The sequence below is a fragment of the Ostrea edulis genome, chromosome 9 (assembly GCF_947568905.1).
Source record: "Ostrea edulis chromosome 9, xbOstEdul1.1, whole genome shotgun sequence".
Taxonomy (NCBI): Eukaryota; Metazoa; Mollusca; class Bivalvia; order Ostreida; family Ostreidae; genus Ostrea; species Ostrea edulis.
In genome coordinates this window covers 14,069,885-14,094,555 of record NC_079172.1, presented here as the reverse complement: position 1 = coordinate 14,094,555, position 24,671 = coordinate 14,069,885, and the positions used below count along the sequence as shown (strand labels likewise).

At 34.6% G+C, this 24,671-nt stretch overlaps 3 protein-coding genes across 3 annotated transcripts in view; all 3 read right to left on the bottom strand.

Annotated features, from left to right (window-relative positions):
* Positions 1–20,732, bottom strand: part of LOC125660217 (SCO-spondin-like) — a 30,436-nt gene extending 9,704 nt beyond the window's left edge. The window contains exons 1-39 of the mRNA XM_056148216.1: positions 20,655–20,732; positions 17,137–17,278; positions 16,879–17,034; positions 15,114–15,193; positions 14,773–14,914; positions 14,516–14,671; positions 12,830–12,912; positions 12,447–12,588; positions 12,194–12,355; positions 11,518–11,600; positions 11,138–11,279; positions 10,814–10,975; positions 10,126–10,305; positions 9,732–9,814; positions 9,352–9,493; positions 9,099–9,260; positions 8,670–8,752; positions 8,290–8,431; positions 8,037–8,198; positions 7,600–7,682; positions 7,218–7,359; positions 6,873–7,034; positions 6,182–6,361; positions 5,788–5,870; positions 5,408–5,549; positions 5,155–5,316; positions 4,726–4,808; positions 4,346–4,487; positions 4,093–4,254; positions 3,656–3,738; positions 3,274–3,415; positions 2,929–3,090; positions 2,238–2,417; positions 1,844–1,926; positions 1,464–1,605; positions 1,211–1,372; positions 782–864; positions 402–543; positions 149–310 (exon numbers count right to left, since the gene is read on the bottom strand). Of these exons, the coding sequence (XP_056004191.1) occupies positions 149–310; positions 402–543; positions 782–864; positions 1,211–1,372; positions 1,464–1,605; positions 1,844–1,926; positions 2,238–2,417; positions 2,929–3,090; positions 3,274–3,415; positions 3,656–3,738; positions 4,093–4,254; positions 4,346–4,487; positions 4,726–4,808; positions 5,155–5,316; positions 5,408–5,549; positions 5,788–5,870; positions 6,182–6,361; positions 6,873–7,034; positions 7,218–7,359; positions 7,600–7,682; positions 8,037–8,198; positions 8,290–8,431; positions 8,670–8,752; positions 9,099–9,260; positions 9,352–9,493; positions 9,732–9,814; positions 10,126–10,305; positions 10,814–10,975; positions 11,138–11,279; positions 11,518–11,600; positions 12,194–12,355; positions 12,447–12,588; positions 12,830–12,912; positions 14,516–14,671; positions 14,773–14,914; positions 15,114–15,193; positions 16,879–17,034; positions 17,137–17,278; positions 20,655–20,732 (5,164 nt within the window). The remainder of the gene's footprint in view (positions 1–148; positions 311–401; positions 544–781; positions 865–1,210; positions 1,373–1,463; positions 1,606–1,843; positions 1,927–2,237; positions 2,418–2,928; positions 3,091–3,273; positions 3,416–3,655; positions 3,739–4,092; positions 4,255–4,345; positions 4,488–4,725; positions 4,809–5,154; positions 5,317–5,407; positions 5,550–5,787; positions 5,871–6,181; positions 6,362–6,872; positions 7,035–7,217; positions 7,360–7,599; positions 7,683–8,036; positions 8,199–8,289; positions 8,432–8,669; positions 8,753–9,098; positions 9,261–9,351; positions 9,494–9,731; positions 9,815–10,125; positions 10,306–10,813; positions 10,976–11,137; positions 11,280–11,517; positions 11,601–12,193; positions 12,356–12,446; positions 12,589–12,829; positions 12,913–14,515; positions 14,672–14,772; positions 14,915–15,113; positions 15,194–16,878; positions 17,035–17,136; positions 17,279–20,654) is intronic.
* Positions 20,733–21,743: 1,011 nt separating this feature from the next.
* On the bottom strand, positions 21,744–22,553 carry LOC125660215 (A disintegrin and metalloproteinase with thrombospondin motifs adt-2-like). Its single transcript, XM_048892047.2, has 3 exons — positions 22,476–22,553; positions 22,014–22,155; positions 21,744–21,910 (listed from the first exon to the last, which is right to left on the bottom strand). Exons 1-3 carry the CDS (start codon positions 22,551–22,553, stop codon positions 21,744–21,746), a joined length of 387 nt encoding a protein of 128 aa, XP_048748004.2.
* A 1,063-nt stretch (positions 22,554–23,616) lies between these two features.
* LOC125660212 (IgGFc-binding protein-like) overlaps positions 23,617–24,671 on the bottom strand; it is a 9,656-nt gene continuing 8,601 nt past the window's right edge. Inside the window, exon 8 of the mRNA XM_056148215.1 lies at positions 23,617–23,831. Coding sequence (XP_056004190.1) covers positions 23,617–23,831 — 215 coding nt within the window. The remainder of the gene's footprint in view (positions 23,832–24,671) is intronic.

The following is a 24,671-nucleotide window of genomic DNA, read 5'->3' as shown; positions in this document are numbered from 1 at the left end:
ACAAACGGAAGTATGTTTTATTATTCCACATGTATTTCATAGTTAAATAATACAATGATCTCAGACAGAGTATGAAATGCAATTTGATATTTCATAATGTACTTTTTACTCCTCATTGACATTAAGATCAGAAACCAATAAATCAAACCTGGTGCAGAACAGGTCTGTTTGTTGCAGTCTTGCTCTTCTCTTGTATCTCCAGAACACGGAACATCACCATTGGAGCACTCCCTGCTTCTCGTTCGTTTCCCTCCTCCACATTGTTTGCTACAAGAGGACCACTGTCCCCAGGTCTTAAATTCAGCGTATCCTATCAAAATGAATTGTAATGAATGATTCTCCAAATTTCCTGACACAACACTATCCTAAACATTCCATCAAACACATTGATAATACTCCACCTTGATTTTTGTTACACAGATCCCCTGTACAACACAAGGTGCATTCTTTTTCTTTCTTGTCACACTTGGCCTTGCAGTCTTTCGTCTTTTTGCACTTTTTCTTGATTTCAGCCTTGTCTCTATGAACTTGGGTTTCACATGACTGTAAAAGGATGCGCATTGTTTTTCATATATTGATTTCAGAAGATAAATTTGTGATCGAATATTGAATGATGTTTTCGTTTGTTAGTAATATATGCTACTACTTTCATGTTTGTATCAATAATTTCCAAAGACGTTTCGATTTGTCACCATCATCTTCATTATATTTCATGGTGATTGCTCAGCATTGTTCAAGGGAACAATCAACCTAAAACATAGAGATGTAAGGGACATTATACCTCCTCATCCTTCTTGCAAGTTTCGATCTTTGTGCAGTCACTATTTTTCTTTCCATAGGAGCAAGTGTAACATCGCATTTGAGCTGAAAATATTTTGAACACAATCTGATAATTGTACATTTTAAGGATTGGAAGCACTACCACAAACGTTAATCAGTATGTAGATCATACAAGTCATTCAATTCTTACAACCTATAATTTATACGTTATCTTTACAATCTATATGATTATAGATTAGTAATATTGATTGTTGTTTTCTTTCATTCATGTACAATTTCACAACAAACGGAAGTATGTTTTATTATTCCACATGTATTTCATAGTTAAATAATACAATGATCTCAGACAGAGTATGAAATGCAATTTGATATTTCATAATGTACTTTTTTCTCCTCATTGACATTGAGATCAGAAACCAATAAATCAAACCTGGTGCAGAACAGGTCTGTTTGTTGCAGTCTTGCTCTTCTCTTGTATCTCCAGAACACGGAACATCACCATTGGAGCACTCCCTGCTTCTCGTTCGTTTCCCTCCTCCACATTGTTTGCTGCAAGAGGACCACTGTCCCCAGGTCTTAAATTCAGCGTATCCTATCAAAATGAATTGTAATGAATGATTCTCCAAATTTCCTGACACAACACTATCCTAAACATTCCATCAAACACATTGATAATACTCCACCTTGATTTTTGTTACACAGATCCCCTGTACAACACAAGGTGCATTCTTTTTCTTTCTTGTCACATTTGGCCTTGCAGTCTTTCGTCTTTTTGCACTTTTTCTTGATTTCAGCCTTGTCTCTATGAACTTGGGTTTCACATGACTGTAAAAAGATGCGCATTGTTTTTCATATATTGATTTCAGAAGATAAATTTGTGATCGAATATTGAATGATGTTTTCATTTGTGTCTAAGATATGTAAATACTTTCATGCTTGTACCTAGAATTTACAAAGACGTTTCAATCTATCACATTTATCTTCATTATATTTCATGGTGATTGCTCAGCATTGTTCAAGGGAACAATCAACATAAAACATATAGATGTAAGGGACACTATACCTCCTCATCCTTCTTGCAAGTTTCGATCTTTGTGCAGTCACTATTTTTCTTTCCATAAGAACAAGTGTAACATCTCATTTGAGCTGAAAATACATCCCCAGAATAATAATTCATCATCTCTTCAAAATACAAACACATTCTACTTACATCATTTACTTGACTACATCTCTTCTTCATTGGTATTAAAACTGACAAATTGCGAACTCGTCATGCATATATCATGTTTCGGAATCAAGTACAATGGAGGATATAATCAGATTTAGAACACCATTCATTATATTCTGGTTCATTCATGTCTACAATAACATTGACAATACACATACGTCAGATATCTGAAATATACTGGAGTTTAATCTTAACGTTCCATGCATTTTGCTATACAGATGCGTAATACCTGGAGCCGATTTACAAGTCGTTGAGGTCCATTCACATCTCTTTGATTTGTCATCCCACACAGTGGTTCCAGGACATTGGAAATTGTACAATCTTGAGTTTGAGCATTTAACAAATCCTTTACATGTGGAACAGGACTGGTAATCTCCATTCTTCAAGCCTTTACAATCTCCAACACAAACTGGAACAAGCATTTTACGTAAGATAACTATTACATTTGATGGATTGATTTTATATCGTTTAACGTCCCTCTCGAGAATGTTTCACTCCTATGGAGAAAATAATTAGAACCACATATCTAAATACATAACCAGGGGCTCGGTAAAACAATTCCTTCCTTCTCTTAATCAATCTCCATTTCATTCAACCTCCCATCCCTAGATCTTATACATTTCTTCACCATTTATCATTTTCAGGTAAGGATGTTTTTTTTCAATACTCCATCACTCCATTCAAGATGAATTTATATCATCTATATTTCAACAAGAACAGGAAATTCAATTCTTAACTTGAATCTACTTTACATTCATTGCAACACATTTTAAATGATTTGAAGAAATACATATTTTGCTTGGATTTCCCTGTTTTTGAATTGAATTAGTATTCAATCTACGAAGATAGCAAAATTCTTTTCCCAGAAAATAGTATTTATCGGTCATATCTATGAAATAACAGTAACAGTTTCATCAGACCTGATGTAGAACAGGATTGTGGATTACAGTCTTGTTCTTCTGATTGATCTCCAGTACATGGAATATCGCTAGAAGAACACTCCCTGCTTCTCTTTCGTTTCCCTCCTCCACACTGTTTGCTACAAGAAGACCATTGTCCCCAGGTCTTAAATTCAGCGTACCCTTTAAAGAGAAAACAACGCATATTATGAATGCACTTTAATAGGTTGATGACCTCAATTTCAGTTCCACCCTTTCCTATCGTAGTATGAAAAGGTGACGATAACGAACAATAATCACTTTTACAATCTCATGTAAAACTTATACGGTACCAATGTATATTTTCAAGAATGTGCCACAACTCACCTTGGTTTTTGTTACACAGATCTCCAGTACAACACAAGGTGCATTCTTTGTCTTTCTTGTCACACTTGGCCTTGCAGTCTTTAGTCTTTTTGCACTTTTTCTTGATTTCGGCCTTGTCTCTATGAACTTGGGTTTCACAAGACTATAAAGAAATGTATATTTCTTTTCATATACTGCTTTCAGAAAATACATTAATTTAATCAAATATTGAATAATGTTTTCATTTGTGTCTAAGCTATGTAAATAATTTCACGCTTGTACCTAGAATTGCCAAAGACGTTTCAATCTATCACATTTATCTTCATTATATTTCAAAGTGATTGCTCAGCATTGTTCAAGGGAACAATAAACCTAAAACATAGAGATGTAAAAGACACTATACCTCCTCATCCTTCTTGCAAGTTTCGATCTTTGTGCAGTCACTATTTTTCTTTCCATAGGAGCAAGTGTAACATCGCATTTGAGCTGAAAATATTTTGAACACAATGTGATAGTTGTACATTTTAAGGATTGGAAACACTACCACATACGTTAATCAGTATGTAGACCATACAAGTAAATCGATTCTTACAACCTATAATTTATACGTTATCTTTACAATCTAACAATCTATATGATTATAGATTAGTAATATTGATTGTCGTTTTCTTTCATTCATGTACAATTTCACAACAAACGGAAGTATGTTTTATTATTCCACATGTATTTCATAGTTAAATAATACAATGATCTCAGACAGAGTATGAAATGCAATTTGATATTTCATAATGTACTTTTTACTCCTCATTGACATTAAGATCAGAAACCAATAAATCAAACCTGGTGCAGAACAGGTCTGTTTGTTGCAGTCTTGCTCTTCTCTTGTATCTCCAGAACACGGAACATCACCATTGGAGCACTCCCTGCTTCTCGTTCGTTTCCCTCCTCCACATTGTTTGCTACAAGAGGACCACTGTCCCCAGGTCTTAAATTCAGCGTATCCTATCAAAATGAATTGTAATGAATGATTCTCCAAATTTCCTGACACAACACTATCCTAAACATTCCATCAAACACATTGATAATACTCCACCTTGATTTTTGTTACACAGATCCCCTGTACAACACAAGGTGCATTCTTTTTCTTTCTTGTCACACTTGGCCTTGCAGTCTTTCGTCTTTTTGCACTTTTTCTTGATTTCAGCCTTGTCTCTATGAACTTGGGTTTCACATGACTGTAAAAGGATGCGCATTGTTTTTCATATATTGATTTCAGAAGATAAATTTGTGATCGAATATTGAATGATGTTTTCGTTTGTTAGTAATATATGCTACTACTTTCATGTTTGTATCAATAATTTCCAAAGACGTTTCGATTTGTCACCATCATCTTCATTATATTTCATGGTGATTGCTCAGCATTGTTCAAGGGAACAATCAACCTAAAACATAGAGATGTAAGGGACATTATACCTCCTCATCCTTCTTGCAAGTTTCGATCTTTGTGCAGTCACTATTTTTCTTTCCATAGGAGCAAGTGTAACATCGCATTTGAGCTGAAAATATTTTGAACACAATCTGATAATTGTACATTTTAAGGATTGGAAGCACTACCACAAACGTTAATCAGTATGTAGATCATACAAGTCATTCAATTCTTACAACCTATAATTTATACGTTATCTTTACAATCTATATGATTATAGATTAGTAATATTGATTGTTGTTTTCTTTCATTCATGTACAATTTCACAACAAACGGAAGTATGTTTTATTATTCCACATGTATTTCATAGTTAAATAATACAATGATCTCAGACAGAGTATGAAATGCAATTTGATATTTCATAATGTACTTTTTTCTCCTCATTGACATTGAGATCAGAAACCAATAAATCAAACCTGGTGCAGAACAGGTCTGTTTGTTGCAGTCTTGCTCTTCTCTTGTATCTCCAGAACACGGAACATCACCATTGGAGCACTCCCTGCTTCTCGTTCGTTTCCCTCCTCCACATTGTTTGCTGCAAGAGGACCACTGTCCCCAGGTCTTAAATTCAGCGTATCCTATCAAAATGAATTGTAATGAATGATTCTCCAAATTTCCTGACACAACACTATCCTAAACATTCCATCAAACACATTGATAATACTCCACCTTGATTTTTGTTACACAGATCCCCTGTACAACACAAGGTGCATTCTTTTTCTTTCTTGTCACATTTGGCCTTGCAGTCTTTCGTCTTTTTGCACTTTTTCTTGATTTCAGCCTTGTCTCTATGAACTTGGGTTTCACATGACTGTAAAAAGATGCGCATTGTTTTTCATATATTGATTTCAGAAGATAAATTTGTGATCGAATATTGAATGATGTTTTCATTTGTGTCTAAGATATGTAAATACTTTCATGCTTGTACCTAGAATTTACAAAGACGTTTCAATCTATCACATTTATCTTCATTATATTTCATGGTGATTGCTCAGCATTGTTCAAGGGAACAATCAACATAAAACATATAGATGTAAGGGACACTATACCTCCTCATCCTTCTTGCAAGTTTCGATCTTTGTGCAGTCACTATTTTTCTTTCCATAAGAACAAGTGTAACATCTCATTTGAGCTGAAAATACATCCCCAGAATAATAATTCATCATCTCTTCAAAATACAAACACATTCTACTTACATCATTTACTTGACTACATCTCTTCTTCATTGGTATTAAAACTGACAAATTGCGAACTCGTCATGCATATATCATGTTTCGGAATCAAGTACAATGGAGGATATAATCAGATTTAGAACACCATTCATTATATTCTGGTTCATTCATGTCTACAATAACATTGACAATACACATACGTCAGATATCTGAAATATACTGGAGTTTAATCTTAACGTTCCATGCATTTTGCTATACAGATGCGTAATACCTGGAGCCGATTTACAAGTCGTTGAGGTCCATTCACATCTCTTTGATTTGTCATCCCACACAGTGGTTCCAGGACATTGGAAATTGTACAATCTTGAGTTTGAGCATTTAACAAATCCTTTACATGTGGAACAGGACTGGTAATCTCCATTCTTCAAGCCTTTACAATCTCCAACACAAACTGGAACAAGCATTTTACGTAAGATAACTATTACATTTGATGGATTGATTTTATATCGTTTAACGTCCCTCTCGAGAATGTTTCACTCCTATGGAGAAAATAATTAGAACCACATATCTAAATACATAACCAGGGGCTCGGTAAAACAATTCCTTCCTTCTCTTAATCAATCTCCATTTCATTCAACCTCCCATCCCTAGATCTTATACATTTCTTCACCATTTATCATTTTCAGGTAAGGATGTTTTTTTTCAATACTCCATCACTCCATTCAAGATGAATTTATATCATCTATATTTCAACAAGAACAGGAAATTCAATTCTTAACTTGAATCTACTTTACATTCATTGCAACACATTTTAAATGATTTGAAGAAATACATATTTTGCTTGGATTTCCCTGTTTTTGAATTGAATTAGTATTCAATCTACGAAGATAGCAAAATTCTTTTCCCAGAAAATAGTATTTATCGGTCATATCTATGAAATAACAGTAACAGTTTCATCAGACCTGATGTAGAACAGGATTGTGGATTACAGTCTTGTTCTTCTGATTGATCTCCAGTACATGGAATATCGCTAGAAGAACACTCCCTGCTTCTCTTTCGTTTCCCTCCTCCACACTGTTTGCTACAAGAAGACCATTGTCCCCAGGTCTTAAATTCAGCGTACCCTTTAAAGAGAAAACAACGCATATTATGAATGCACTTTAATAGGTTGATGACCTCAATTTCAGTTCCACCCTTTCCTATCGTAGTATGAAAAGGTGACGATAACGAACAATAATCACTTTTACAATCTCATGTAAAACTTATACGGTACCAATGTATATTTTCAAGAATGTGCCACAACTCACCTTGGTTTTTGTTACACAGATCTCCAGTACAACACAAGGTGCATTCTTTGTCTTTCTTGTCACACTTGGCCTTGCAGTCTTTAGTCTTTTTGCACTTTTTCTTGATTTCGGCCTTGTCTCTATGAACTTGGGTTTCACAAGACTATAAAGAAATGTATATTTCTTTTCATATACTGCTTTCAGAAAATACATTAATTTAATCAAATATTGAATAATGTTTTCATTTGTGTCTAAGCTATGTAAATAATTTCACGCTTGTACCTAGAATTGCCAAAGACGTTTCAATCTATCACATTTATCTTCATTATATTTCAAAGTGATTGCTCAGCATTGTTCAAGGGAACAATAAACCTAAAACATAGAGATGTAAAAGACACTATACCTCCTCATCCTTCTTGCAAGTTTCGATCTTTGTGCAGTCACTATTTTTCTTTCCATAGGAGCAAGTGTAACATCGCATTTGAGCTGAAAATATTTTGAACACAATGTGATAGTTGTACATTTTAAGGATTGGAAACACTACCACATACGTTAATCAGTATGTAGACCATACAAGTAAATCGATTCTTACAACCTATAATTTATACGTTATCTTTACAATCTAACAATCTATATGATTATAGATTAGTAATATTGATTGTCGTTTTCTTTCATTCATGTACAATTTCACAACAAACGGAAGTATGTTTTATTATTCCACATGTATTTCATAGTTAAATAATACAATGATCTCAGACAGAGTATGAAATGCAATTTGATATTTCATAATGTACTTTTTACTCCTCATTGACATTAAGATCAGAAACCAATAAATCAAACCTGGTGCAGAACAGGTCTGTTTGTTGCAGTCTTGCTCTTCTCTTGTATCTCCAGAACACGGAACATCACCATTGGAGCACTCCCTGCTTCTCGTTCGTTTCCCTCCTCCACATTGTTTGCTACAAGAGGACCACTGTCCCCAGGTCTTAAATTCAGCGTATCCTATCAAAATGAATTGTAATGAATGATTCTCCAAATTTCCTGACACAACACTATCCTAAACATTCCATCAAACACATTGATAATACTCCACCTTGATTTTTGTTACACAGATCCCCTGTACAACACAAGGTGCATTCTTTTTCTTTCTTGTCACACTTGGCCTTGCAGTCTTTCGTCTTTTTGCACTTTTTCTTGATTTCAGCCTTGTCTCTATGAACTTGGGTTTCACATGACTGTAAAAGGATGCGCATTGTTTTTCATATATTGATTTCAGAAGATAAATTTGTGATCGAATATTGAATGATGTTTTCGTTTGTTAGTAATATATGCTACTACTTTCATGTTTGTATCAATAATTTCCAAAGACGTTTCGATTTGTCACCATCATCTTCATTATATTTCATGGTGATTGCTCAGCATTGTTCAAGGGAACAATCAACCTAAAACATAGAGATGTAAGGGACATTATACCTCCTCATCCTTCTTGCAAGTTTCGATCTTTGTGCAGTCACTATTTTTCTTTCCATAGGAGCAAGTGTAACATCGCATTTGAGCTGAAAATATTTTGAACACAATCTGATAATTGTACATTTTAAGGATTGGAAGCACTACCACAAACGTTAATCAGTATGTAGATCATACAAGTCATTCAATTCTTACAACCTATAATTTATACGTTATCTTTACAATCTATATGATTATAGATTAGTAATATTGATTGTTGTTTTCTTTCATTCATGTACAATTTCACAACAAACGGAAGTATGTTTTATTATTCCACATGTATTTCATAGTTAAATAATACAATGATCTCAGACAGAGTATGAAATGCAATTTGATATTTCATAATGTACTTTTTTCTCCTCATTGACATTGAGATCAGAAACCAATAAATCAAACCTGGTGCAGAACAGGTCTGTTTGTTGCAGTCTTGCTCTTCTCTTGTATCTCCAGAACACGGAACATCACCATTGGAGCACTCCCTGCTTCTCGTTCGTTTCCCTCCTCCACATTGTTTGCTGCAAGAGGACCACTGTCCCCAGGTCTTAAATTCAGCGTATCCTATCAAAATGAATTGTAATGAATGATTCTCCAAATTTCCTGACACAACACTATCCTAAACATTCCATCAAACACATTGATAATACTCCACCTTGATTTTTGTTACACAGATCCCCTGTACAACACAAGGTGCATTCTTTTTCTTTCTTGTCACATTTGGCCTTGCAGTCTTTCGTCTTTTTGCACTTTTTCTTGATTTCAGCCTTGTCTCTATGAACTTGGGTTTCACATGACTGTAAAAAGATGCGCATTGTTTTTCATATATTGATTTCAGAAGATAAATTTGTGATCGAATATTGAATGATGTTTTCATTTGTGTCTAAGATATGTAAATACTTTCATGCTTGTACCTAGAATTTACAAAGACGTTTCAATCTATCACATTTATCTTCATTATATTTCATGGTGATTGCTCAGCATTGTTCAAGGGAACAATCAACATAAAACATATAGATGTAAGGGACACTATACCTCCTCATCCTTCTTGCAAGTTTCGATCTTTGTGCAGTCACTATTTTTCTTTCCATAAGAACAAGTGTAACATCTCATTTGAGCTGAAAATACATCCCTAGAATAATAATTCATCATCTCTTCAAAATACAAACACATTCTACTTACATCATTTACTTGACTACATCTCTTCTTCATTGGTATTAAAACTGACAAATTGCGAACTCGTCATGCATATATCATGTTTCGGAATCAAGTACAATGGGGGATATAATCAGATTTAGAACACCATTCATTATATTCTGGTTCATTCATGTCTACAATAACATTGACAATACACATACGTCAGATATCTGAAATATACTGGAGTTTAATCTTAACGTTCCATGCATTTTGCTATACAGATGCGTAATACCTGGAGCCGATTTACAAGTCGTTGAGGTCCATTCACATCTCTTTGATTTGTCATCCCACACAGTGGTTCCAGGACATTGGAAATTGTACAATCTTGAGTTTGAGCATTTAACAAATCCTTTACATGTGGAACAGGACTGGTAATCTCCATTCTTCAAGCCTTTACAATCTCCAACACAAACTGGAACAAGCATTTTACGTAAGATAACTATTACATTTGATGGATTGATTTTATATCGTTTAACGTCCCTTTCGGGAATGTTTCACTCCTATGGAGAAAATAATGACAACCACATATCTAAATACATAACCAGGGGCTCAGTAAAACAATTCCTTCCTTCTCTTAATGAATCTCCTTTTCATTCAACCTCCCATCCTTAAATCTTATCATACATTTCTTCTCCATTGATCATTTTCAAGTAAGGGCATGACACCTTTGAAGATGAATCTGCATCATCTATGTTTACAACAATAACAGGAAATTCAATCCATCAGCTGATATTTTAACTTCAATTTACTTTACATGCATTGTAACACCTTTTATATGATTTGAAGCAATACATTTTTGCTTTGATTTCCCTGCTTTTGAATTGAATTAGTATTCAATCTAAGAAGATAGCAAAATTCTTTTCCAAAAAACATTATTGATCAGTCACATGTATGAAATAACAGTAACAGTTTCATCAGACCTGATGTAGAACAGGATTGTAGATTACAGTCTTGTTCTTCTGATTGATCCCCAGTACATGGAATATCGCTAGAAGAACACTCCCTGCTTCTCTTTCGTTTCCCTCCTCCACACTGTTTGCTACAAGAAGACCATTGTCCCCAGGTCTTAAATTCAGCGTACCCTTTAAAGAGAAAACAACGCATATTATGAATGCACTTTAATAGGTTGATGACCTCAATTTCAGTTCCACCCTTTCCTATCGTAGCATGAAAAGGTGACGATAAACAAACAATAATCACTTTTAGAATCTCATATATATTTTCAAGAATGTGCCACAACTCACCTTGGTTTTTGTTACACAGATCTCCAGTACAACAGAAGGTGCATTCTTTGTCTTTCTTGTCACACTTGGCCTTGCAGTCTTTAGTCTTTTTGCACTTTTTCTTGATTTCCGTCTTGTCTCTATGAACTTGGGTTTCACATGACTATAAAGAAATGCCTCTCTGTTTTCATATATTGCACTCAGAATATAAATTAAACTAATCAAATTTTGAATAATTTTTTTCAATTGTGTCTAAGCTATGTAAATAGTCTTGCGTTTCTATCCATAGTTTCCATAGACGTTTCTATCATGATTATCTTCATCATATATCAAGGTGACAGGCTTAGCATTGTTGTATGGAATAATAAAACTAAAGCATTTAGATGTAAGGAACACTATACCTCTTCATCCTTCTTGCAAGTTTCGATCTTTGTGCAGTCACTGTTTTTCTTTCCATAGGAGCAAGTGTAACATCTCATTTGAGCTGAAAATATTTTTCGCACAATGTGATAGATGTGTTTTTAAAGGATTGGAAGTACTACCACATACCGTATAGCGGGTTTTTCTGCGAGTCTAAAATTTGGGGATTTGCTGACTCTACGGTATGCTAATATTTTAGCGGAATAAATTTTGGCGGACAAGGAAGAGTTATTTCTCTTGCAAATAATAAAGTCGGATTTGGGTGCATATTTGACGAGTGAAATTTTTGCCGAAAGCTACCTAACCGCTAAGAGAAGTCAAATTTATTACCACGGGAGAAAATGTCCCTTTACGGTATGTAAATGAGTGTGTAGGCCATACAAGTGATTCGATTCTTACAAGGTATAATCATATCTTATCTTATCAATTTAACGATCTAAATGATTATGAATTAGTAATGTTGATTCGAATTTCTACATCCGGTTTTCTTTAAGTCATGTGGAAGTTCACAAAAACGGAAGTATGTTTTATTACTACACATGTCTTTCATAGTTAGATAGTATAATGATCTCAGACATAGTATGAAAGACAATTTGATATTTCTCAATCAATGTTTCTTACTCGTTGACATTGAGATCAGAAACTAACAAATCGAACCTGGTGCGGAACAGGGCTGTTTGTTGCAGTCTTGCTCTTCTCTTGTATCTCCAGAACACGGAACATCACCATTGGAGCACTCCCTGCTTCTCGTTCGTTTCCCTCCTCCACATTGTTTGTTACAAGAGGACCACTGTCCCCAGGTCTTAAATTCAGCGTATCCTATCAAAATGAATTGTAATGAATGATTCTCCAAATTTCCTGACACAACACTATCCTAAACATTCCATCAAACACATTGATAATACTCCACCTTGATTTTTGTTACACAGATCCCCTGTACAACACAAGGTGCATTCTTTCTCTTTCTTGTCACACTTGGCCTTGCAGTCTTTTGTCTTTTTGCACTTTTTCTTGATTTCGGCCTTGTCTCTATGAACTTTGGTTTCACATGACTGTAAAGAAATACGCATTGCTTTTCATCTACTGCTCTTAGAAAATACATTTGTAATTAAGCATTGAATGATGTTTTTATTTGTTAATAATATATGCTAATAGTTTCATGTTTGTATCAATAATTTCCAAACATGTTTCAATCTATCACGATTACATGTATCTTCATTGTATGTCAAGGTGATAGACACAGCATTGGTGTATGGAAGAATAAACCTAAAACAGATGTAAGGTACACTATACCTCCTCATCCTTCTTGCAAGTTTCGATCTTTGTGCAGTCACTATTTTTCTTTCCATAGGAGCAAGTGTAACATCTCATTAGAGCTGAAAATATATCCTCACAATACATATTCATCGTCTCTTCAAATAACCAAAATGCTCTACTTCCATGATTTACATCACTATCACACATCACAAACTTAATATCACTGGCATTGAAACTGAGAAAATGGAAAACAAGCATGTACATAACATGGTTTAGAAATGGACTTTATCATCAGATTGAGGACATAAAGAAATAGATAGTGTTACCTCGTTATATCGCCATTTTTGTACCAGCCTTTTTTTTGCGTTACATTGAAGGTGGCATTATAAAGAGTTTGTTCATTCATGTTCATCAATTTGAAAAACAAATGTAGTTGATCAATTGATTTCTATATCACAAACGGGACAATTTCAGTTTCTCCATCGCCAACTTCTCATATCTTTGTAACAATTTTTCAGTATCGTCCGCATAAAGTGTTAATATCTCAAAATTTATTCAATATATTGTTTATAGGAGTTATGAGATTGATCACTGTTCATTATCTTCGCCTTTTACGACAGCATGTTCTGTGTATGATAAAATTTTAAACCAAGGCAAGCTACTGACCAATAAGTTGATGTTACAGAGGTTTCAACAATCTGGTTTAAAGTCAGCTTCATTTAAAGTATTACTACATTAAACACACAAACATTTGTCAGCTGGTCAGTGATCTTCAAAAAGGCCAATCGATAATGAGTCTCATTGTAATCCTAAAATATCATTTAATACAATTTCGATGGGGAAAAAAAGTTAAACTGATTTTAAAGTAACTTGTATAGAATACAATACACATACACGAATGTTCGCACAAAGTTGCATTCGCTCCGCACATATACAAGTGGTAAACTATCAAGTTTTAATCATCCCTCCCTAGATAGTTTCTGAGATCGCTCATGGACTAAAATCTCTATAGAAGAAAACTAGTAATTAGAAGAAACAGAGTACTTTGGAGAAGATAAGACCGCTCTGTTTTCCAGAAACTCGGTATCAATTGTCCTGCAAGTCATCAAATTCATGATAGCGCATTAAAGTAAATCTTAATGAAAGTTATTTTTCATGTATAATATGTATGCACGATAAATATATGATGTAAAGAGTTAGAAACTGGACTATAATGTGTAGAGAAAATCAACCCACTTTGTCCTAAGCAGGACTTTAACAAATAAATGTTCTTTCCAAGGGAATTGGAGGGTAGCCTTCCTTCAAATAGTAATTGCCGATGACCGTATAATCTCCGAATTTTATTGATATCATTAATCATTGACTGCATTCCATATGTTGTTTAGTGTTATGATGTCAATATACCAATCAGGAGGTTCAAAATACTCAACATCTCTAGCTTTGCTGACTCATGATAATCCAAATAGAAAGCCGTTTACTGTGATTCACACTTTATGTTTATCCCGATATGGACTTGATTGAGGTGCTAAATTAACGATAGTCTGACAATATCACCATCATTCTTTCCAAACCTGGTTTGTATTTGTCGCTTGACGCTATCAAATCCTTGTTTATAGTGCACCTATGCTATTTGGGGATTAATCATGATTCATCTATCAATCGATTTATGATAGAGGCAATTGGAGCATTATAAGTTAAATCAGCTGTAATGTTAGAACTTACGACAGGCCTGGTTGTTGCAGTCTTGTTCCTCCTTGGTATCACCTGAACAAGGAACATCACCAGTAGATGAACAAGTTCTCGTTCTACTTCGCTTGCCTCCTCCACATTGTTTGTTACAGGACGACCAAGATCCCCAGGATTTAAATTCGGCGTATCCTGATAAAAAAAAACATTCAATTACAATCACACTGTAGATACTTCCACTGAATCCCTCAAGTGTATAGATAAGATATATTTTCTTATCAGTTATATTTCACCTTGGTTTTTATTACAGAGATCCCCAGTACAACAGAGAGTGCATTCTTTGTCTTTCTTGTCACACTTGGCCTTGCAGTCTTTAGTCTTCTTGCAGGATTTCTTGATTTCGGCCTTGTCTCTACGAATCTTGGTTTCACAAGACTGTAAAGTATCAAAGATCATGTAACTCATTTCATAATTGAAGAATGTTTGGATCTGGATTTCTTTATTTGTTCTAAAATCGAATTGTAGTACATTTAAACACATTGATTAGTACTTTCAAATTGTATGACGTAGATGTTAATAACCTTCCCTACATACAGTTGCTCATCACTAAATCTTTAAGGTGATCTTGAAATACCTGTTCATCCTTTTTGCATTCCTCCGTCTTTGAGCAGTCGCTGTTCTTCTTCCCATACGAACAAGTATAGCACCTCATTGCTGAAAAGATTAATATATCCATGCTTGTGAAACACAAATATCGCTGGCGAGAGCAATTCGTTTTATACGAGGGTCTCTACAGCCCAGTATAGCTAAGTACTTCGTTACTAGCTTGAAAATACGGATGTATATTTAATTGCTGTTATAAAATTTAGAAATTCATTTCAAAATTAAGGATTATCTCCCTCATGCATAGCTCTTATCCTTGGACGAATTTGGCTCCACTTGTTTGGCACGCTGTTTTTGGCTATATTTAGATCTAAAACTTCATAGTTATTTCGGATTTCAAACATTTCGGTTGAGCATCACTGAAGAGACATTATTTGTCGAAATACGCATCTGGTGCATCACAATTGGTACCGTATAAGTTTTACATACTAAATTCCCCCAAAGATTCTCTCTTACAGAAGAGTAAATTCGTTTAAGCAATGTTCATATTCTCGATTGATTGATTGATTAAATATTGTTTAACGTCCCTTTCGATAATCCTTCACTCATATGCAGACGTCACCACTGCCGGTGAAGGGCTGTAAAATGTAGGCCTATGCTCTGCGCTTACGGCCTTTGAGCAGTGGGGGATCTTTATCGTGCCACACCTGCTGTGACCCGGGGCCTCGGTGTTTTGCGGTCTCATCCGAAGCACCGCCCCGTTTAGTCGCCTCGTACAACAAGCAAGGGTACTGAGGACCTATTTTAACCCGGATCCCCACGGGACCATATTCTTGATAAATGAATGTAAGGCGCACGATTTTATGACTGCAGCCATTTCAAAAATGTTTGCAAACACTAAATAGAAAATCCATTTTACTTCTATATAAATAGCTATAAACAATATCATGATTTAAAAAAAAATCAAATCCTGTAAATTTGTTATTTTACGCGAGTGCTTGATATGGCGAAAGGGCTTCTATACGTCAAATCGCGTGGATATGAATTCGCATGTGGTCTGTTAATTAAGAGTTATTGCATGTTCTTTAACAACAGGAAATTTTATGTCACGAATGATGCCTCTTGCGAAATAATGCAAAAATAAATTTCTCCTGTATATTAATGAATCTACAGTATGTAACAAAATGTCGACATAGCGAGGTTGTTGGTGTTGAAAAGACCTTGTCAACAGCATTACTTCCGCCAATTATCAAATTCTTCTCCAGCATCCCTGTACTTCATACAATATTCAGTAAGTGTATCAATATTTAATGTCAAGGTCACTGGTTCATCAAATTTACCCTGCATAGGTCTTATCACAAAGCTTATTAAGAAAATTTCAAAGGAGAGCTAAATATTAAACAGACTTTTCATTCAACAATACACATACTAATCATACCATCAAATTAGTTGTTTGATGAGGTTTAATACAATAGACCATGATGTGGTGAGACGACTACAGACCTACCCCATGAGACAATGTCGAGTGGTGTGAAGAGGGTCGTAAACCCCATATCAAGATACAATTCATTTTTAAACATCACATAGATTAGTCTCTAAAGCATATAAAAGGTTCTAAAGAAAAACTAGTTTCTCTACCTGATCATAATACAATCTCTACTGTTTGAAGTTATCTCATTATTGCACCTTGATTTTGCACCACTTATCCGAATGATTCGGAGGTTTTCTATCGATTGATTTATCATACAGGTAATGGGAGCATTATAAGTTGAATCAGTTGTTGCGGTGGAACTTACGACAGGCCTGATTGTTGCAGTCTTGTTCCTCCTTGGTATCACCTGAACAAGGAACATCACCAGTAGATGAACAAGTCCTCGTTCTACTTCGCTTGCCTCCTCCACATTTTTTGTTACAGGACGACCAAGATCCCCAGGATTTAAATTCGGCGTATCCTGATAAAAAAAAAACATTCAATTACAATCACACTGTAGATACTTCCACTGAATCCCTCAAGTGTATAGCTAGGATATATTTTCTAATCAGTTATATTTCACCTTGGTCTTTATTACAGAGATCCCCAGTACAACAGAGAGTGCATTCTTTGTCTTTCTTGTCACACTTGGCCTTGCAGTCTTTAGTCTTCTTGCAGGATTTCTTGATTTCGGCCTTGTCTCTACGAATCTTGGTTTCACAAGACTGTAAAGTATCAAAGATCATGTAACTCATTTCATATTTGAAGAACTAGATGAACCCCGCACAAGCGAGGGAAATCACAGACGAAAGACCTTTTCAATGCATGTTTGAATTGTGTACATGAATTGAATAAACGGTATCTTTAATTCATATGAATTTAGGAACATTATTTGACTAATTGCGTGTATTAGCTACTTTACTGATATCATATACGGTAAATGAAACTTCATTATTAGGAAGTCAGTCGGAGCTCCAAATTAATTGTTCCTTCATAACATAAATGATCTATATCCGTATTGAAAATGGGATGATTTTATTAATGCAATCACAATCCGTCATGCCAAATAGTTGATTAAAGACAAAAGTCGGTCTTTCATAATTTTAAAACTTTAATTATTGCGGATATATATAATATACTGGTAGGTTTTGTTCAGTGCGACAATTTAAGGGCAGATTTATGAATGCACGTGGTTTTTTGTCGTCAAATGCAACAATCGAAAACACAATGTACTATTTGGAATACAAACGGAAAAATAACTAAATTGTTAACAATGACCTGGATTCTTGGGCATTGCCAGGTAGTGTCCAACCTAATTTCGGTAAAAAAAATTAAGCTATACGGCGCACACTGTCCAGAACAGTCCCGGACCATTTGATACCTTACATATTGAACAGTTTTCTCCTCATTACTTAGTTTCAAGATATGTGTCATCACAAAACATGTTCATTCAGAATAAAAACTTAAATGTGTTTATCCATGTGTTTGTACATATCAGTTACTGTAAACTAAGTATTACAAAAAGTCATAACAATGACGTATATAAGCACGGGTAAAACATTACGAACAAAGATAATATCATATGAATATCGTATTCACAAATTTGTCGATTTTTCAGATCGTTGGTCTAAGGGGTGGGGTTTCGGTAAGTGAGATTCATATACGCAATATAATTATAAATCTTTATAAAATAATATATGTATGCCTAGGCAAAACTATTATAAGTATAACTAACACTGAACACCTACATAAACTTTATGCTGATCATGTTATAAATCAATCGCAACTTCTCGGGTTTATGTTGGGGTTTTCTTTTGTTGTTTTTTTTTTTTTTTTTTTTTTTTTTTTTTTTTTTTTTTTTGCTTGTCGTAAATGCCCTAGAATGTGCGATTAATTGTTTACCTAAGCATCTATGGTGTTGCCTCGTTCTGGGCGTTTCGTTATGGAAATTTCCATACGGCTGCAGATCTGTAGCTCTATTGGTAAATATTGGGACAGACCAGAGAGTTACAGATTCCCCCTTTATAAAAACCTTCGATTTACGGCGTAGACAAAAATGTACACTGTTGAGGTCTTGTATCGTTATTCTTGCATCGCTGTCTCAAAAATAATATAGTATCAAAAAATTCCTAACATATTTTCCCACTATACTTGTGTCCAAACATACCTTCAAACATTTATCAAAGCCCCATGTGACCCGAAAACTCTCAGCTTCAAATGCTTCCGTTTGTTGACATAACCATGTTTATAGTTTTGTTATTTCAAGGTAGTTTATCGAAAACGAACGTAGGTTTTGAATTAATTTCACAATATTTGCTTATTAAATACGATTCCATTATATTGGACTTCGTCTCATAGATCAAGCTATATGAAAGGTCCAAACAGTAACTCTGGAGCAAGCGTTTCAGAATTTATCAACTAAAAAGGATAGATGTTAAGATAAGAATTTCTTTATTCATTGTAAAATTAAAGGACACATCGCATTTTTCTATATCTTCTAAATTTTTTCAGCAAAATCAATTCATTTCATGCCTAAAACTACTTTCCATGTGTTTTAAATGAAACAGTTTGCGTAGTTGTCGAGTTTGAAAGTGATGAAATTCAAATCTTGCGATATGCATATTTACTTCGATATTTTACGCGCTATTATGTGTAACGTCATAAGCGACCTCGAGCGATAAGGTTTGAAAGGAATTGTTAGCCAATTCATACACAGATTAGATTTAATCGTCAAAAAAGTCATTCATCACGTTAACGGCTTGTAAATAACATTGCATTAGGGTGTTTTGTGCCGTTTAAGGGTGTACTAGCAGTCAGTAGAAAGGATTTAGACTGGGGCTTTTTTCAATTTTCGAAGGAATGTATGAAGGAAAAGACGTGGCTATTTTTTGTTTTGTCGGCGCAAGGTCTTTGCCATAAAAAACACTAGCCTTTGTCCATGTACTTTTTCAAAAAGGAGTTGGACAGAGACCCAGATAAAAAATGGGTTTTTTTCCCGAAACCAAGCACTGCTAGGCCTATAGCATATGCACTCCGTTCTGGTCTTAAAATTCAATACTAATTCGCACTGTAACTGACCTTCACCTTATAACAACATATAAATTGTGCTCCCAGTTTCTACCAACTGGTAGATTTACAAAAATTATAAGGATAAAAAACGATCGAACTTTTAATTATAAATAATAAAATATTGTATTTCCTAACTTTGAATTGAATTACATGTATAATGCTTTCATTTTTTAATGATTGCGTTTACAACAACAAGACGCACAGTACGAATAAGTTATAAACGCCGTGCTCCCACTCCCTAACGACGTGTAGATTAAAAAAAATAAATAAGATTCAAATAAAGAACTATAAATTTTATCATTTTTATTCATTTTTTCCCCGAAATGCACCCGTGAGGATAGGCCTAGCTAGGCGTAGTTGTCAATGATGTATCGTATCATAATATATCTAATCCAAAAATAAATGCACTGTTTATTTTTTTACAGCAACTCTAATTGCATATGTTAAAAGAATAACATTACCAAATAGTGTTTAGACAGCGAACCATGTAAACATTTTCCCTCGCAATTGCCGATCTCATACTCGCTTTCCTCGTTACATTTGGGTATATACATTGCTATTTATATGCACTGGTGGCTAAAACATAAAAGACTCGGTAAATCTGTCAACATCGAAATAAATGTTGTCCATGGTGAATTAATTAGGCCCCTAAAAACGCGAACTTTAAGAAATATCTAACGCTACTTTCATAATCAGTTGATCGAAGAAGGTCGTATATGACGTCACTCTACCATGTGATTATTTAACTAACTAATGATACTTTTTTGACATCGGGGATTAGATTTAAGTCCCTATTGTGGCTAATTATTGCAATATTTCGGTGTATAAACTCTAGAATTCATTACTATACACATAAGAAAGACAAAATGCATATAATTTTGTATACTTTGGAAACATGTAATATGTCCTTTAATGCTTATTACTTTCTACTCAATTATTGATTAGTACTTTAAAATTGAATGACGTAGATGTTAATAACCTTCCCTACATACAGTTGCTCATCAATAAACCTTTAAGGTGATCTTGAAATACCTGTTCATCTTTTTTGCATTCCTCCGTCTTTGAGCAGTCGCTGTTCTTCTTCCCATACGAACAAGTATAGCACCTCATTGCTGAAAAGATTAATATATCCATGCTTGTGAAACACAACTATCGCTTGTGAGAGCTATTGATCTTCTACTAAATTCCTCTCAAGATTCCCACTTACAGAAGAGTAAATGCGTTCAGGAAATGTTGGTATTAACGATAAATGGAGGTAGTTGCAAAGTTATATGATTGCATATAAAAATGGTTGCACACAACAAATAGCAAATCTCTTTTACTTCTACATAAATAACAACAAACTATATTAGGATTTCGATAGGAACAAATAAAAAAAATGTCATCATAACAAGGTTAGTGTTGTTGAAAAGACCTTGTCCACAGCATTACATCCGCCAATTATCAAATTCTTCTCCAGCATCCCTGTACTTCATACAATACTCAGTAAGTGTATGAAAGGTGAAGATAACGAACAGTGATCAATCTCATAACTCCTATAAGCAATACAAAATAGATAGTTGGGCAAACACGGACCCCTGGACACACCAGAGGTGGGACCATGTGCCTATCCCTTGTCGACCGGTCACACCCGTCGCGAACGGTGACTTGTATCAATGTCCAGGTCTTACCACAAAGATTATTAGTAAAATTGCAAAGGAGAGTAACATATCAAACTGTCTTTTCATTCCAAAATGCACGTACAAATTCCACCATGAAAATTAGTTGCTTGATGAGGTTCAATAAATTACACCTTGATTTGGTTACGCAACAACAGGTCTATCCTCATGACACGAGGTTGAGTGGACTGAAGAGGGTCGTAAACCCCATATCATGATACAATTTACACAACACCTGTCCATTTTAAACATCACATAAATTAGTCTCACAATGTATATAAAAAAGGTGTTCTAAAGAAAGCTTAAGTTTCTCTACCTGATCATAATACAATCTCTACTGTTTGAAGTTATCTCATTATTGCACCTTGACTTGGCACCACTTATCCGAATGATTCGGAAGTTTTCTATCGATTGATTTATCATACAGGCAATGGGAGCATTATACGTTAAATCAGCTGTAATGTTAGAACTTACGACAGGCCTGATTGTTGCAGTCTTGTTCCTCCTTGGTATCACCTGAACAAGGAACATCACCAGTAGATGAACAAGTCCTCGTTCTACTTCGCTTGCCTCCTCCACATTTTTTGTTACAGGACGACCAAGATCCCCAGGATTTAAATTCCGCGTATCCTGATAAAAAAAAAACCATTCAATTACAATCACACTGTAGATACTTTCATTGAATCCTTGAAGTATATAGCTATAACATATTTTCTAATCAGCTATATTTCACCTTGGTTTTTATTACAGAGATCCCCAGTACAACAGAGCGTGCATTCTTTGTCGTTCTTCTCACACTTGGCCTTGCAATATTTAGTCTTTTGGCACTTTTTCTTGATTTCGGCCTTGTCTCTACGAATCTTGGTTTCACAAGACTGTAAAATATCACAGATCGTGTAACTCATTTTATTTGTAATGATTATTATTATTCAATGAAAATTTTAATTTTAGAACTTGTGAAATGTATTATTGGCTAGTGTCTTGAAACTAAACGACGTTAATGTAAATGAATTCTCTTTAGATGTAGTTATTCAGTTCCAAAATGTTGTTATGTAAAACTTATACGGTACCAATTTTGATGCACCAGATGCGCATTTCGACAAATAATGTCTCTTCAGTGATGCTCAACCGAAATGTTTCAAATCCGAAATAACAATGAAGTTATCAATAGACATATGAGCTGATCTGAAATTACCTCTTCATCTTTTTTACATTCCTCCATCTTTGTGCAATCGCTGTTCTTCTTTCCATATGAACAAGTATAACACCTCATTACTAAAATAATGAATATAAGTATAGTTGTGAAACACAAATATCACAGACGAGAGTGGCCATTTTATTCCACGTCTCTCTCATTAATTGCGCTGAATTATTATCAAAGGTTTCTTCCTGACAGATTACTTGAAAAGTTTTAAGAAATATTGTCATTCTCGAAAAGTAACTTTAATGGGTGTGAAACGCAAGGTTGGTGAACGTAGTAGTGTTAGATGGGTTTATACACACTATATAACAATCTCCTTTTACTTCTAGATAAATAAGCTGGAGACAATATTAAGGATAATGAGAAACGCATGTAGGACGCAGGGTATGCTCTGTCGAAACGACCTTTTCAACTTCATATACACCACCTAGCAAATTCTTCGACTACATCCCGGTACTTCAAAGGGTAACTAGCACGAGCATCAAAAGTCAATATCAAAGTCACTAAAGCATCAGAATCTATCCTGTTCAAATGGTCGTATCACAAAGGTTATCAGTAGAATACCGAACTAGTTATACACATTATTGTTGAGCTAATATAAATTGTATTTTCATTCCATATTGTACCAAGAAATATCGATTGTTCCATGGGAATGTATAAATCACACGATGAAATCGTTATACAACTTCAGGTCCAACATCATGAGACGTATTCAGTGGGGTTTACAGGACCGTCTACCCAAAATCATTATACAATATTCACAACAGCATCAGACTGATGACATTGCAGAAAGATTACAAGCATGACATAGTATCGTAAAGCATTTAAAACAAGAGGTCCATGGATCACACCCCTAACCTAAGTCACATTGGCCCTGTCGTCGTTCAGCTTTTGTGAATTAAAAAAAACCCACTTTTTTTATTGCATGAAACATTTTTATCCCATATTATGTCCCAAACTATCGCCAAAAGGGACATAACCGTACTTCATGGGTATGTGTCAATACCAATATAAATAACATGACCCTGCTGTTCTAGAGAAGACTTCAAAACAGTTTTTCCTGTGTACATTAATATGAAAAGTGAAGATTCAATCTCATTATAGCTTGACATCAGATACACAATGTTAATAGGATTTACCTATCGATATCAATGGGATCATTATAGGTTAAAATAGCTGGATTGTTGTACTTACGACAGGCCTGATTGTTACAGTCTTGTTCCTCCTTGGTATCACCTGAACAAGGAACATCACCAGTAGATGAACAAGTCCTCGTTCTACTTTGCTTGCCTCCTCCACATTTGTTGCTACAGGACGACCAAGATCCCCAGGACTTGAATTCAGCGTATCCTAACACACAAAAGCATCGTCAAAATCGCACTTTGCACCTTTACAATAATTCATAACAAGCATTGATACATATATTTGTATATCTATGATATATCACCTTGGTTCTTATTACAGAGTTCTCCAGTGCAACAAAGGGTACATTCTTTGTCTTTCTTGTCACATTTGGCCTTGCAGTATTTTGTCTTTACGCATTTCTTACTGATTTCAGCTTTGTCTCGTCGGATTTTAGTTTCACAAGACTGTTGAATTCAAGAGATTCTCAGATTGTTATCAATAATAATAAAACGTATTTTGAACTATCAAGATTATATTGTAACAGTTTAACATTTTACAAGTGAAACACCTGTTCACTGCATATGTAATTTAACAATATCAATTTGTGATATATTCAGAATCACATGTTTGCACATTTAAAAAAAAAGTGGGTTGGTTTGCTTTTCACTATTTACCTCTTCATCCTTCTTGCATTCCTCTATTTTGGTGCAGTCACTATTCTTTTTTCCTTTGGAACATGTATAACATTTCATCACTGAAAGGTGAAAATAGTGAATGGGCTATCAAACCTGCATCATATATAATTTACAGATGTTACAGAGAGAAACATTAGGCAATGAATGACCCGTATAACATTTCATTCCATCAAATGTATTATACATAAGGGATAGTATTTTCATTCCTTAAAAATGATATGAGTTTTTCTTCCTTTCCAATTAATGTATTGTGTGTTACCTGTATATTTAATTACAACCAAAGCATATAGGCAGCTTCATTATAGTGTATGTAAATGCTAGAAGTTTGAAGTCGTAGGAAAATAGAATAAAACATATGCATGGTTAAATG

Coding starts and splice junctions, on each gene's coding strand:
- LOC125660215 (XM_048892047.2), bottom strand. CDS start 22,553: ATGAGGTGTTATACTTGTTCATATGGAAAGAAGAACAGCGATTGCACA. Junction 22,156..22,475: donor AATGTAAAAAAGATGAAGAG/GTAATTTCAGAT, acceptor GATATTTTACAG/TCTTGTGAAACCAAGATTCG. Junction 21,911..22,013: donor TCTCTGTAATAAAAACCAAG/GTGAAATATAGC, acceptor TTTTTTTATCAG/GATACGCGGAATTTAAATCC.